Here is a 16,452-nt window from a genome sequence, read left to right as displayed (position 1 = left end):
TAAACACTCATTCCCCTACCTCCCCTCATCACCTCATCCAACCCCGCAAAACAGTAGGCAACCTATTTCTTTCTTTGACTATTTAAAAACAACTGATACTTTGGGATACTAGAAATAATCGGGTCTATATTATAAGAATGAAAACACTAAATGTCGAATGGCCTAAAGGCCGAAAATGCTGGACATCGAACTTGCTATTGTGGGGGCTGTTGTGAGGGCCTGTTCCCCCCACACCCCCACTAAATATATATACCAACTCCGAGATTGCACTACAGTGAGGAAGGGGCAAATATTCCATTCTCCACTGTACTGAGATCTCACAATTGCGAGTTCGATGTCTGGCATTTTCGGCCTTTAGGCCGTTCGACATTTAGTGTTTTCATTCTTATAATATAGACCCAAATAATCCAATGGGGTTACAAATGGCAGCAAGAGTCCACACCTCCAAAATCAGACATCTTCTTCCATCCAAAAAAAATCAAACACATTTGTTTCCACCGTTTCTTGCCCTCTCTAAGGCCAAAAACACAACATCTATGGGACTTGATAACATCCCATGTTGTATCCTACATGGGTTCCAACAAGAATTAGCGACACCATTGGCTACTCTTTTCAGTCATAGTCTAAGCACAGACTTCATCCCAGCTGAATGGAAAATGGCCTCCATTATTCCCTTGCACAAAGGTTATGCTTCCACTGATTTTGGAAACTATAGACCTATTAACCTGACTAGCCTTATCTGCAAGGCCATGGAATCAGTCATCATGGACCTTATCAACAAAGATATAGGTAATCTCCAAACACTTGACCCTACTCAGTCTGGATTTGTCAAAAGGAGATCATGCCTATTAAACCTGGTGAACTTCTTCAAGACAGTCACCAAGGTCCTGGATGAGGGGAAATCGGTGCATATAGCCTACCTAGACTTAGCCAAGGCTTTTGACACTATCCCCCACTCAGGCATTAATGACAAACTCACCCCGTTAGGTATCAACCCTTATATTGTTAGATGGGTCACTAAATGATTCACTGATAGAATACATACAGTCAATATAGGGATATCCACCTCCAGCAACAGACCTGTAATCAGTGGTGTTCCACAGGGATCAGTCTTAGGCCCTCTACTTTTGGAATTTATTTCTGTAAAGTAGAAGCAAAAACTAAAGGTCTGTGGCTGACAAAGTTTGCTAATGACTGAAAAATGGGAGTGGTTATAGAATCTCCAAATGATGTCAACAAGAGGGTCTTGCACAAACTAATGATTGGTGCCAGCGTCATGTCCTTAAACTCAATGCAAAAAATGCATTATCAACCCTTTCAGTAAAGACAATGTTCCTTCGAACTACCACATCAATAGCAACACCTTAAGTACACACTCAGTAGTGAGAGACCTTGGCACACAGGTTGACAGCAACTTTACTTTTGATCACCATGTCGCCACAGTGGTAAGAAGGACATTCTATATTGCTCATCTCATAAGTAAGGGTATTGCCTCCAGAAAAAAAGAAGTTATAACCTCCCTGTACTATTCCCTCATCAGGCCAATAATTGAGTACAATGCCCCTTTTGGTATGTACCTTTCCAAGCACCTGCAGCAATTGGAGAGGCCACAAAGTTTCCTCACAAGGAACATTCAAGGTCTTCAGAGTCTGTTCTATGTGGATCATTTGAAATCACTGTCACTTTATTCTGTTTCATACAGACTACTCAGAGGTGATCTCTGCCTTGCGTATAAGGCAATCTCTGACCTTTATTTATTGGAAATGCTGTGTATCTGCAAGTGAAATGGTACACAGGTTACTTGCTCTAAAGACCTTAACCTGGTATGTGACATTAATAGAACCTGCTGGAGGGACAGATTTGTCAGAGGTTACCTCATCATTGGAACAGACTCGCACTTCATGTCAAACAGAGCACCTCAGTGGCCCCCTTTAAACACAATCTGGATGATTAGATGAGTAAATGTAAATTCACTCCGGGGGGTTCTACCTGTGTCCCTCTTGTATAGGGGCAATAGGTGCTGATCATGAAAATAAAAGTAGAACTTGGCTAGGCTTGTAAGGGCCCTAGGACCATTACCCTAGTAACGTCCTATGATCCTATAAATCACAGATAGCCTCTCCCTGGGCTTGTGGTCAGTAGGAATGGGAACTAAAATATTTACAAATTGTGCCCCTGCTGTTTCTCCAGTAAGCATAGGCTCTATTCCTGTTCACTGGATAAGCCTTTGAGCTTAGATCATATTACTGACAACAATCTCCTCTCCTTTCTGTTATGCACATATTGAGATAAAAGGACATTTCCTTAGTCCTTTCACTATCTTAATAACGTTCCTCTAAACCATTCCCAAGTTCATACTGTATGGCTTACAGAGCTATGCACAGTACTCAAGATGTGCTTCACTAGTGTTCTATACAGAGGCAGCAAAACAGAAGCCTTCTCTAGAGTCTTCTTTGTAATGCACTACAGCATTCCTAATACTCCTTTTTCACACTACACAGTATGATTAATTTAAAAGACCATTATGGATAGAAACTGAAAAACTATATTTATTTTTCGCTTGTCATCAAGTTCTACACAGTTTAAGCCTGCCAGCAGCACAATACCTACTTATTACTAATTTTATTTTTTTGTTCTAACTTGGAATGCTTCCATGGGGGGGTGGGGTGGGGGGGTCAGACATGCTGATGTTGTATCTTTCGTTTTTTCCCGGTTAGGGGTCGCCACAGCGGAACTCCGATCCGCTAATGATTGGCAGTAGATTTTTACATACCGAGTTGCCATCTCTGATGCACAACCTTCAACGAAGGTACGCCCATTCACGCATGTCTCAACACAGAAGACGCTTTAGCTGAGAATCGAACAGGACGTCATACTGTTAGGCGACAACACAACTGCAGCACCACCACCGCAGTGATTTTGTTATTATGGAAAGCTGTATGTTCATCAGTCTTACTGTCTCAGCAGCATTTTAGGTTATCTGCCAAGGTTATCCAGTACTGGCAAGCTTTCAGAAGCCCAGACTCACCTACCTCTCTCTTTCTATGACAGCTGATTGGCTGAGCAAATTCTGAGAGGGAAGCCTTTCGGCTATCACAGGAAGCAGGTTCCCAGGCTTTTTCTGCCATCCAAAGAAGATATTCATCTGATTCTTCACAAGATCCCATGCTGAAATTTTTGGCTTACTGCTCAGATAAGCCCATTTGAGGACAACCTTCCTGTCATTTTATTATTAGATTTATTATTTGTCTTCTATTTTATGTTTATTAAAAACATATTTATTTTAATATTTTATCTCTGTCAGTATGTTTACAGTAATTCCTGTGGGAATTTCTGTTTGTAGCAGTGCTTATTTGGCTTCTTTCTTTGACAAATCTTTGTTTTTACTGTTTCTGAGGAAAGTTTCAGTTTTTTCTCTCAAAAGTACAGTGTGTATTAGTGCTGTTAGACACTAGAGGCATGTTTTCACTGTTGTTACTCTGCTTTACCTTCATTGTTTGACAGGAAAATAATGCAAAACTTGGATTGTTTCAGTATTTTTACATTATTTACAATTTTTTTGACTCTCCTCTGTTTGTTTTTAACATCAGATCATGATTTTTCCCACCAATACTGTACTGTACTTTGGAGATTTTACTTGCTCTGACAAGAAATTCTAGCTTAAATGGTATTAAATGTTATTTTATGACAGTTTGGCATGGTTAAATTGTGTAGAGCTCATTTTTAACACTAGTTTGGCACATTGATTATTTTAGTGCTTGGACTTTGTGTACTGGAAATTCTTTAACTTCTGTCAGTTGTAAAATAATTTTCATCACATTTCAAACATTTTTGTGATAATAGCACAGTCTGGCAGAGTTTAGTAGTGTGGAGACATACTTATTACTAGAAACTTTAAGTACTTATTGTGATATATTATCCAGGACTGTGAGTTTATTATTGTGGCTGGTGTTCATTCCCCTGATTTGATGTCTGTTACTCCCCCCCATCAAATCTGGTTGCACCTAAAAAGAAAAAAATAATAAAAATATACCTTAGCCTAATGTTAGTTATTTTGTGAGGGCCACTGCTTATCCCACAGACCACTTACCTTTTCCTCTGTCTGCCTTTAGTGTAGCTTTGCTGACCACTGTGAAACAGGGGTTAGACACATTCTCTGAGGCTGTTTCAGTACCTGGCCTAGGTGTGGGAGAACTAAACCCTTATGGTGCATAATACTCTGTTTTTGGACATTAGGATACAGCTTGTAGAAGGGTCTATTCATACTAGTATTCATAAGAAGGAGGTGTATTCTGGTAGATACATTCATAACAATAGTATGCATGCTCCACATGTCTTCAAAGGCATTGTGACTTCCCAGTTTAATAGAGTCAGCAGGTTGAATACTGATGATGTACTTTTTAGTACACAGCTTGATGAAATGACTGAGGATTTCTTAAGTAGTGGCTATGATCCGAATTTGTTATTGGACCTAAAAGCCAAAACTTTAGCTGACAGAAAGCCAACTTTGAAACCTATTTTTATACAAGGTAAATGTAGTATCATAACTACGGAACGTCAGAACCCTGCTGTTAGGTACGTTACCTCGTATAATGCCAAAACATGTTTTGTTAAGCAGATTATACAGAGGAATTGGGTCATATTAATGGTATCAGCTGAAGTTAGGGATATTTTGGGTGATAGACCCTTCTTTGCTTATAGGAACATGAGGACTTTAAAGAGTAGATTGTGTTATAAAGATTTTAGTGGACCTCCTAATTCAGTTGTTTTTGCTAAACTAGGCACTTACAAGTGTATGAATTGTGTGTTGCTCTGACATCATTGGTGAGAATAGTCATAGGTTTAAACATCCCGTTAGTGGTAAAATGTATAATTTTGATTTATTGGCCACTTGTACCACATCTAATGTGGTGTACTTGGCAACTTGTGCCAAGTGTCCCTCATTTTATGTAGGGAAAACAACTAAAAGGTTAAAGGAACGTATTACTGAGCAAAAATCAGAGATTAGAAGGGCCATTGATAGAAATGCTTTATATAAACATATAGCTAAATCTGGTACTGAGCATAGATTTTATTTTAGAGTTATAGATGCCATACAGTTAACTCTCAGAAGTGGAGATAGTAATAATTTACTTGAACTCAAGGAGTATGAGTGGATACTTAGGCTTGGTTCAGACCACCCTCCAGGTTTAAACAACATGGTTACCTTGAAACCTGTGCTTATTAAATTACAGTATACTAAACTAAGATGTTAAATGTTTTGTACATTGGCTCAGACCACCCCCCAGGTTTAAATAAATAATATGGTTACTTTGAAACCTGTGTTTATTAAATTACAGTATATTAATTTATGATTTTATATTTATATTTTTATTTTACAGTTTAAAGTTTTCATTTTCTTATGATATTGCTTTATTATGTATTATGTGTTGTCACATGACTTTTGAACTGCTAGTCATGTGACTTTGACCTGTATTTAAACCAATTTGGTTTTAGAGTATATGTATTAGTATTGAGGAAGGGTTTTACCCGAAAGCTTTGCTATTTTCACATAAAGTGTTTTTTCTCAACGAGTTTTGTTGGTTTTTATATCTTCACTGCAGCATAATACTCTGTTCTCAGATATTTTGTCTAGTAGTGAAGTTCACAAGAAAAAGAAACAGAAGCTTTATCATACAGTTGATAATCAGATTACATCTGTTCATAAGGCTGATATGGTTTCTTTGGCTAAGAGTATTCTGCAGACAGCTTATTCGGATGGTTGTGTTCCCATACATGGTTTTTGTGCTAGTTTGGTTAGAGACATTTCTGTTGTTTCATAGAATGATAAGGAATCTGATGAGGACAATGTTGATTTCCTAGATGACAATGAGTCTAGTCAGTCTTTTTCCTTGGAACATGAGCCTGATCTTAAATCCATGTAAGTGTTCACTTTTCTTTAGATCATCATCATCAGCTCCTTTTTTCCCATTTTCCTACACGGGGTCTAGGTATTGTGTTAACTGTCGCCAACTTTCTCAATTCAGTGCCACACTCCTGCCTTTTTCAACACTCATGCCTGACCGTCGCAGATCTTCTTTCACACAATCCATCCATCTCTTTGCTGGAAGTCCTCCCTTCCTCTTACCTTCTTCCTGTCTGTCCCAAATCTTCCTCACCAGATTGTCTTCTGCTTTTCTACACATGTGCCCAAACCACGGTATTCTGTTCTCTTTGATCTTTCCTGCAATTGGAGCTATGTTGGCTTCTGCTCTTATGTCCTTATTTCTTCGTCTGTCCCACAGTGTGCACCCTACCACCTTTCTCAGGCACTTCATTTCTATCACCTCTTGCTTCTTCAACTGTTCTGCCTTTACTGCCCAGGTTTCTGTACCATACAGTAGTACTGGTAGCACCACTGTCTTGTACACCTTACTTTTCAACTTCTTTGGTATTCTTCTGTCATAGACTACACCTGATAATCTATGCCAGTTGGCTGCAGCCCGTCTGATTCTAGCTTTGATCTCTTCATTCAGACTACCCTTCTCCTCAACTACCCCTCCCAGATACGTGAAGCTGTTTACCTGTTCCACTATCTTCCCTTCTATCTGTATTCTCAGCTTCTTCTGATTTCCCCAGTTTGCTGCCATTACCTCCACCTTATCCATGCTTAGTTTCATCCCATGTGCCTTGAGATTTGCATTCCATTCTCCTATCCTTTGATGAAGTTCTAGCTCAGAGTCTGCATGTACTATGACATCGTCTGCATACAGCAGCTTTGTTGATCTGTCCCTACCAACCTATTTGCTAATGTAGTCCATCACCAATATGAACAGCAATGGGCTCAGAACTGAACCCTGATGTACACCCACTCCCATTGGGAACCCCTTTGTGAGGCCAAACACTGCCTACACTTGAGACATTGAGTCCTTGTACATAGCCTGCACTAATTCTACCAGTGTTTCTGGGACTTCAAACCAATGCAGTACTGCCCAGATCAGCTTTCTTGGGACCTTGTCATATGCTTTCTCCAAGTCTAGGAATGCCCAGTTGGACTCTGTCATCTCTAGCTTCTTCTCAAGTATCTATCTCAATGCAAACATCAGGTCAAATGTGCTTCATCCTGATCTGAATCCAAACTGCTCATCTCCCATCTTACATTCTACTACTCTGCGCATCCCTTTATCAATCACCCCTTCCAGAACTTTCATGCAATGTGATAGGAGTTTGATGCCTCTGTACTGCCCACAGTTGTGGATGTCCCCTTTGTTCTTGTACACTGACACGAGTATGCTTATTCTCCAGTCATCTGGGATACGCCTTTTTCTCCATACTACTATTAGTACCCTCAGGAGCCATTTCTCCCCTGTCTCACCCAGCATCTTTATTATATCTGTTGTGGCCTCATCTGAGCCTGCTGCTATCCCTGACTTAATCTTCCTTAGTGTTGTTTTTACTTTTTCTATGGTGGGCTGCTCTTTTTCTCTCATCCTAGGCTGTTTTTGGGGCTGTCCAGCTTCTGTGTTTTTTTTTCATTCAGAAGCTGCTGGAAGATGTAGTGATGTTTTTGTTTGGGAGCAGTTGGGAGTTACCACAGAGCTAGGCAGGGTATATGACCTTATAGAGAAAAAGAAGCTCAATTCTGTGTCTATATCTACCCCCACCACACTGGCCTTGGAAGATGTTTAGAAAGCTATCTGCAGGACACCAGTATCTATTCCAGTACTGCCTTACAAAACTCAGAAACATTATAGGGTCTCCTTGGATATGAAAGGTCTCTTTTCTCATTTGACTGCTGTCCCAGCTGTGGCATCCCCAGCTTCCTGCTCAAATAAAAAGTCATTGGCTTCATCAAATCCAACACTCCTGATAAAGAGGGAAAATGTCAGATCTTCAGGGCAAAAATATGTCTCTTTCTGGTATCATAGTCTAACCTTTAGAATGTTAAATTATCAAGGCTATATATGAAGACTTATTTTACAGTGTAAGTATAGTTTAGATGATTTTGCTGCATCCTTACCTGCAGAGCAAAAGTTTTATATGAATGAAATTGTTTCTTATTTTACTCAGGTTTTAAAACTGGCTTAGAGAGGTGTGCTTGAATGTGCAGATACAATCTTGAGAAATGCTGTTTCTTCTGTTATATTGAGACGGTCTGCTTGATTATGTAATCAGAACTTCTCTGCTGATTTCAAAGCTGAAATTTTGAATGCACCAAAACAGTGGAATGTTAGAAGCAAATTAATGCATGAAATATCTAGGATATTTCATGTATCCAAGCTCTCCTCAAACAAGAAATCTTCCTTCAAGGGGCCAAAGAAATAAAAATCTCAGCCAAACAAAAGTCAGGGATCCAAAAGGAAATGGCAGGAGGATAATTCTTTAAAACCAAATAGCTGCAGTTCCTTTCCAAAAAAGTATCAACCCCCTACAAAAGAATGACTATGCTGAGTCACAGAGCACCCCAACCTGCCATTCCACCCTTCCGTCTCTTTCTGTTTCCCCCAGCTTCTCTCTTTCTCTCAGCCATGCAGCCTAGTCTCAAATAGTCTCAGACAAATGGGTTCTTAGAATAATTCGGAAAGGATAAACTTGGCAGTGGATAAAAAATCATCAGCTGTTTTTGTGGAATTCTCCCACACTCACCTAACCAGACAGAACTGTTTCCTCTAGTGTTCTATCACATGGTAGAATCAGGGGTCATAGAACTAGTGCCTGCGAGACACACAGGCAAAAGATTTTACTCCAGAATCTTTTTGGTACTAAAAAAGGAGCACTCTTGTAAGCCCATTGTAGAGCTGTCATTTCTAAACATTTTTGTAGAAGCTCTGAAATTCAAAATGCTCACCTTATAGTGAGTCTTAGCATTGCTTCCAGACCACTGTTTTATGGTGAATCTAGATCTCAAGGACACTTACCATCATATTTCTATTGCTCCCAGTTTAAGGAAATCTTTGAGATTTGCTGTACCTAGCTTATGGTATCAGTTTTCCCCACTAACATTTGGGCTATTTACTGCACCTTGAGTGTTTACAATGTGTCTGTCCCCAGTGGTTGCTTATTGTAGAACAGTAAGCATTTATATGTTTCCCTATTTAGTTGACTTACTGATCTGTGCAGATTTTGTATCCAGGTGCTTGGAGTCCTAAAACAAGGTTGTATCCCTCCTTTCCTACCTGGGCTTCAAATTGAACCTTCAAAATTCCTTTTTCACACCCTTTCAAAAAATTGTTTTCCTGGGGTGTTGGATAGACACAGTAGAAAGGATGGCCTTCCTGCAAGAAGACAAAGTCCTGACTTATCAGGGCATTTTCTTGGCTTTATGCTGCCTCAGCAAGAGAATTCCTCAAAATTCTAGGCCTCATGGCATCAAAGATCCTTGTGATACCACTAGCCAGACTACACATGAGAAAAATGCAATGTTACTTGAAGAATTGTGGACCCAGCACTTTCATCCCTTGGATTTCTAGGTACCGGTACTGGGATTTGTAAAATATGAACTTTAGTGGTGGAGATATCAACTATCTCTGAAGACAGAACTCCGTTTCTGCATTCATACTCTAGTTAAATCTGTTCAGATGGACTCTTCAAATTTTGCTTGGGGAGCAGTGTTCATAGGATTTCAATTGCAAGACTTGTGGCATCCTCAAGATATGCCAAAGCACATAAAGGTAAAAGAGATGTTGCCAGCGATTCATGCCATAAAAGTTCTTCAACACTGATGGACTCCAGGTTATCTTCTGGTGGTTACAGACAGTACTACTGTGAAGTGGTACCTGGACAAGCAAGAGGGTGCAAGGTCATACCCTCTTTGCTGGTTGGCAGTGATGACTTGGGAGCTGGCTTTACAACATTCTCACCTCTTCAGGCCTTGTACATTCTTTCAGAGCAAAACACAGTGGCAGACAGAATAAGAAGATTCTGGAAAGACCATCACGAGTGGAAGCTCCATGTAGAGATCTTACAGAATGTGATCTAGATGTGGGTAACACCTCGAGCAGACCTGTTCACATCCATTCAAAACATACAACTGAAAAAAATCTGTTAAAGACATCCTTGCAGCCATGCTGGAAGACAGATGCTCTAGCAATTACCACAAGCTTCCTCACAGACTGAATCTGCTCACATAGCATCTGGGGAAAATGGTATACCCCAGGTTAGAGCAATTGCAGCTGACAGCTTGAATGATTTTATTTTGATACCTTTTAGGCACATATTCCATGAGGATGTGCAGCAGGTATTTAAGGAAGCAAGAAAATCTTACTTTTACAAGTAGAAGATGCTTTCTAGATGGTGCCTCGCCAATTACAGAGGTCCTGAAAGGGTTTTGTCCCCTCTAGTTTTGAAATATTTGTGTGAGCTACTTAGACATGGTTTGTCATATGCTTCTATCAAAGTGCATCTGGCAGCCATTTCACCTTGTCTGCCCATAGATCCCCCTCTTTTTTCTCTTTTTGTGGTCAGTTTAATGAAAGGAGTGCTGCACATAATACCCCATCAGAAACAAATTCCTCCTCTCTGGGATCTCAACTTTTTCTTGAAAATTTGATCTTAGCTCCTTTTGAAACTGTCTGTAAGGCTCATTTACAGTTCTTACTTGGAAGACTGTTTTACTCTTTGCTCTGAAATCTGCAAGGTGAGTATCTGAGCTGCAAGCTCTCATGGTGGGCCAACCCTATCTAATTTTCATAAGGACAGGGTTGTGTGTTACACACTAATCCTTTATTTTTGCCTAAAATTGTTTCTGAATTTACCTTGAATCAAGCCTTCAATCACCCAGTGTTCTATCTGGATCCAAAAAACAAGGGAGAAAAGCTTCTACATATCTTGTATGCTCACAGGCAGCTCAGATACTACCTTGACAAAACAAATCCCTTTAGGAATGCTGAACAGCTGTTTGTCTCCTATACTCAGGCTAAGAAAAGTCAACCAGTCTTTAAGCAAAATATCTCACAATGGTTGTCCTCTGCTGTTGTTTTCTGTTACTCCCACCATGGTAAATTTCTTCCAGGCAAGTTTAAGGCTCATTCTACTAAGGCCTTATCCTGTTTGATGACATATTGAAAAGGGGTGGATTCCAGAAGCATTATGGAGGCAACAACCTGGTCTTTTGTTTATATATTCATAAAGTACTACAAAGTGAATCTCTTTTCAAGGTCCAGGGCAGGCTTTGCTAGGACCGTTCTCCAGGGGCTTCCATCCATCCACCTCCCAGGTAGAATAAGCTTTGGGAATCTACCAGAAATGCCACTGAAACAATGAAAATGATGAACATAGTACAGATGTATGAGCTCTACTTACCTGTAATACTAGATTTTCAAATTCCTCACTGCTTCATTGGTGGCCCCTACCAGACACTCCCCAGGCTGTGCATAGTTGAGGTGGGTTTCAACCTCTTTGATTCAGTTGTTGGATTTGGTTTTGATATGATATTGTGACTGGCTGTGAATTTACTCTTGCTATATGATCCTATCTTCAGGTACTTTCCTCTCCTTCTTTGTGGAAGTGAAAAAGCCTGAACACTCACTTCCTGTTATAGCTGAAGACTTCCTTCTCAGAATACGCTCAGCATATCAGCTGTCAGAGAAAGAGAGAAGGAGGGGATTCTGATCTTTTCAAAGCAGGCCAGTACTGGGTTACCCCCAAAATGCCACTGAGACAGTGATGAATCCAAACATCTAATTGCTGCTTAAGAATGACATATAAGGTTTATAGGACTTAAGCAAGTGTACTTTGTTCAGTTAGAATATTTAGTGACTGAGTTGATATGACTCTTACAGATTTTTTTTCCTACATATGTGTTCCACTTTCTTTAAAAAGTCTTTGTTGAAGTTTCAGTAAATGAAAGAAACAACATAAGCTTATTAAAAATGGAATTTGAGTTTCAGATGCAGTCCCAGATGTCCTCCTCTATTTCACTCAGCCAGAGTATCATGTTTCTTGTCTTAGAAAAAACAAACCTAATTATTAAATAATAAATGGCAATGCTCATAAAAAAAAAAAATGATTGTCCTTGGCCCTTCCAGTAAAGCAGTTCATTTCTTTTCTTACATCATCTTTTTTAAAACCGTTTCACAGTAAATAAGACAATGAATTTATGATTCTGAAGTATATACAGATCAAAATGTCATAGAAATGTGCCGAGTAAAATACACAATTGAAATGCATACTTGAGCCTCACACAAATATGCCTGTACAGTAATAACCATTTAGTATTAAGAGAACTGGTTTATTGCATACAAAGCTTTGGGCAATAAAACATTGACATGCTCAGTAACTAAAGACATGTCCCTGTGTGTCTACATAGAGTTTCTTCAGGTACACCCCCCCCCCCCCCCAAAATAACATGCTGGTTGCTTGGCTAGAGTAAATTGTCCTTTGTGGCCCAGGTTGTGAAACAGACAAATAAATAAATAATGTAGCATCACACCAAGATGAAGTACTGTAGTATAATATTAAGAACAGTCAGATATCCTACCGTACAGTAGGCAGTATACAGAAGATAACTAACACTACTAAAAATGTATTTCAAAACGTTAACTGTGGAACACAGAAGACATTACTTAGGAAATATGCCACCAGTGAAGCAATATAAACTAGAAAATAAGCTAACTAGTGTCAAGAGGAGAACACGGTGCAGATAGCCACATATTCATGATGCAAAGGACGAAATCAAGCATGTGACAAGCTGATAAGGGTCATACTTTGTGACTGGTATAATGTGTCCATCATTTTACAATAATGAATACAGATGAGACACGGGCTAACATATGGGGCATCCTCTTCTCTGATACTAAAATTAATATTAAAGACTCCTCAGTTTTGTACAAACTAGACTCTATAGCAAATAGCTGGCTTCATTATATTAATGTAAATATGTGCCAATGTATATAGTAAACATTTCTGACATACTAGTGAACGATGTTAAAATTCTGTTCATTGCCTGTTTAGTGCAGTAGAAGTCTTGGGCTACACATGAACTCATTTACATCTATGGTAAACTTTATAAGAGCTTTATTCTGACTATACTAACACTCGCTACATTATTAAGTTCCATTCTATAAATGCTATATTTTCTCGAGTTTTTATTCAATATATTTACCCAGTATACTAGTAATCTACAATATCTGTATAATTAATATGTCAAAGAATCCTTGCATTGCTATTTATTTGAAAATAAAGCCACGTCTCTTTGGTGTTTTATGCATATTTTGCTGCACTGTATGAAAAGTTCTACTATCATCAATCAATGAAAATGTTCTAATGTCAATATTATTATTTACTATCCTATATATTGTCTGTGTCATTCTGCCCTGGTCCTGGCTGAAAATGGTCCCGTGAAATCAATAAATACACAATAAAAGCAAGGGATTGGTACTATATATATATATATATATATATATATATATATATATATATATATGGATTATTGTGAAACAAACATGGATGTGTGCAATTCATTGTCATTCTTCTGGTTGGTGTTATTGCAGCAGATCTGTATAATTCTTTCTTTTCTTGATGTGCAGATTGTTACTATAAGTTTACTGACAGGTCTGCTGAGGGATCCCACATGTTAAAATCAAAATAATTCCTTCTATATCAGGAATCTTACATGGAACAGATGACAGCTCAAAAGGTGACACAAGTGGGTGACAACCCTTATATTAATCTGTTAAGCAGGAAGTTGTGGATAGAGGGGATAAAACCAGGGTCAGCTCAACGTGATTACGATAATTTGGACCATTCATTCTGCATGTACATGTTTGTGTGAGTGTGTATGTGTGTGCACTGCACTTGCACATTTGTTTGTTTAAATGACAGCAGTACTCTTCTGTTATTTGAAACTGTTGAAAATTGTGTCCAGTATTGCTATATCAGCTGTCTTACTAATTAGGATTCCTATAACAAGAATGACCTTGATTGAAAACGATATCTGAATAGCAGCAGAGATCAACTGTAGAGCACAGACACCACAAATAATATAACCATGATTGTGCACGTAAGCAAATATGCAGTAGGCTGCATGTTTGCATAGAATGAAGTCATGATAGATGCAAATTACACTGCCAAAAGAAAAAAATAAAACATATACACAAACACATAGAAGAATGAGGGTCTCAGTAAATGAGGCAAAATGGTAATAGTGTACAAATAAGATTAAGTTAAGAGAGCACGCAAAGTGTTACAAACAGATATTTTAGAATAATGAACATAAAAGAAACCATAGCCAGGAAAAGGGAACATAAAACCACTCTTAGGTAAGTATGGAAATGGAAAACATGTGACATGGCAAAAGCTGCTTAGTCTAAGGAATAACAGGCTAGTCTTAAGTACTATGAAATGAAAGAAATATAACTTGCCAATGTCTCCTCTTGCTACTGGATTGTTAGTGTGAATGATAAGGAGAGATGAATGGCCACAGTAAATAATCACATGATATGCAAAGTTCATGGACCTTCACATTCTAGAATCTTAGAAATGGACAGAACTGGCTGGAAAATGACTACACAGCAAGGAAGGCAAGGAGAGCACAACTATATGGAGTGTTACATAGAAAAGAAATAGAGCCGAAGCCATTAAAAAATAGAGCTGAAGTCATTAAAAATTATCAGCAAGAGTTACAAAAATATCTGAGACTTTACCTGCTATAAAACATGGAATTCCACTACTACGTCTGGTAGAAATGCATGGGTCCATGTGCTGTACATTACCAAACGGTAGAAAGGCCATGCCATTATCGGTAAAATTCCTGTTAATTCTTAGCAAGCCCAGGTCAGTCGTAAGGTCCCGGAGTCTGTTTGCCTTATCATTACTACTGCCATATACCATGCTAGCATCAACATATGCTGTAAGAGAATTCATTTGCTCTCGTCGGGTGACTCCACCAAACATAGACCCCAGCAAACCACTGCCACACACAGGAGATGAGCGAAAGAAAGGAATACATTCATTGGGGTTTTTAATCCTGGAATCATTTTGTGGGACCTACAGAAATAAAATTAGTACAGAATAAGCATTCATATAATAAAAGATTGCTTTGATAATTTCACCATTCTAAGTCCATTATTCAGTCTGTTTTTTAACACTTAGTTGGCATTTAGTAGACTGTAATATATAGATTGAGAATTTTGAGTTGTACTGAACTAATTTGTAGAGACAGGGAATTTAATCCTCTTCATTAACAACTGATGTACTGAACACTCTGAAGTACTGCAACTTAAACTGAAAATTTAGTGCAGCTATGGTTTTACCATTCAAAGTGACCTTTCATTAGCAGTTGACAGAGTCAAACATGGTAGTGAGTTAGAGAACAGTTTCCTGAATCACAATACAGAGAATCTCAATTCACTACAACAGTGAAAGGGATAATATTGAAAATGCACAATTAAATGCACAATCTATTGAAAATGATATGGAAATAAAAAAAGCAGCATGCTCACAAAAATCTGTCACAGAAATTACCCCTTAAATCTACGTGTAAAAATGACTAAAACACAAAGGGTTGTAAAGAGCTCTGTCCTTACCTTGCCTATGACTTGCAACAGTATAACCACCTCCTCCATCACCATATAATTTTAGAAAATAGAGTAAGTGATCCTACTAATGTCCATTCTCATAAATAATAATCAGGATTAGTAATTGTTGATACCAGAGCATTGCTGCAAAGACATTGTGTCTGGCTGTTGGGCCTGTGGTCCTGGATTGAGTAGTAACTTTGGTGTAAGAGTGCAGGCAGGGCAGGGAGGAAAATACTGCCTTTGACTTCCTTATAGAACACCTTTGCAGTTTCAAATTGTGAAACTGTTGCTAGTATCTTTTAAGAACTATTGGAAGTTCTTGAAAGCAGAAGACAATAAACTCCTTCCAGAGGTTGCAGGCAGGTAGGTGTAAGCCAACTGGTTGGGGCTGTTACATTCTGTCCATGGGAGGAGAATTGAGATAAGGGTTCTTCTATAGCTAGTTGAGTTAAAACAAATTATGTATCTTATCTATATCTACTATATATATATAAAAAAAAAAAAAAAAATATATATATATATATATATATATATATATATATATATATATCAATATATATATATATATATATATATATATATATATATATTTATATATATATATATATATCAACTCAACAGTTGCACAGTCATGGGGAAAAGGGGAAAGATCTCACACACGCATATTGTAGTTACTGCCACTGGCAAGATACAAATTGCACCAGTTGTAATTTACTATGGAGAATAGTGATCAGGGAGTAATAAATTGATGTTTAAGTCAAAACGTTGAATGCTTATCCATTTAGAACTCATTAACCAGAGAGCTATCCAGGGTGTGTAAAATAAAATATAGAAAACAATTTATCTTAGAGGTGCCAAGTAAGTGTGAGTGTAGTGTTGACAGATGTCGAAATTACACTCTAGGTACAAGACATCTACCTCATAAGCACCCTAAGATAGGTGCTGGCATTGCACA

At 38.4% G+C, this 16,452-nt stretch overlaps 1 protein-coding gene across 1 annotated transcript in view; it reads right to left on the bottom strand.

The window, feature by feature from the left end:
- The window catches only part of MPO (myeloperoxidase), a 622,068-nt gene that overhangs the window by 293,432 nt on the left and 312,184 nt on the right, over positions 1 to 16,452 (bottom strand). The window contains exon 7 of the mRNA XM_044054141.1: positions 14,622 to 14,964. Coding sequence (XP_043910076.1) covers positions 14,622 to 14,964 — 343 coding nt within the window. The remainder of the gene's footprint in view (positions 1 to 14,621; positions 14,965 to 16,452) is intronic.

This window comes from Protopterus annectens, chromosome 13.part0, assembly GCF_019279795.1.
Source record: "Protopterus annectens isolate FY-2018-M chromosome 13.part0, PAN1.0, whole genome shotgun sequence".
In the NCBI taxonomy this organism is placed as follows: Eukaryota; Metazoa; Chordata; order Ceratodontiformes; family Protopteridae; genus Protopterus; species Protopterus annectens.
Note: the sequence above shows the minus strand (reverse complement) of the source record. Positions and strands in the feature narration are given on the sequence as shown.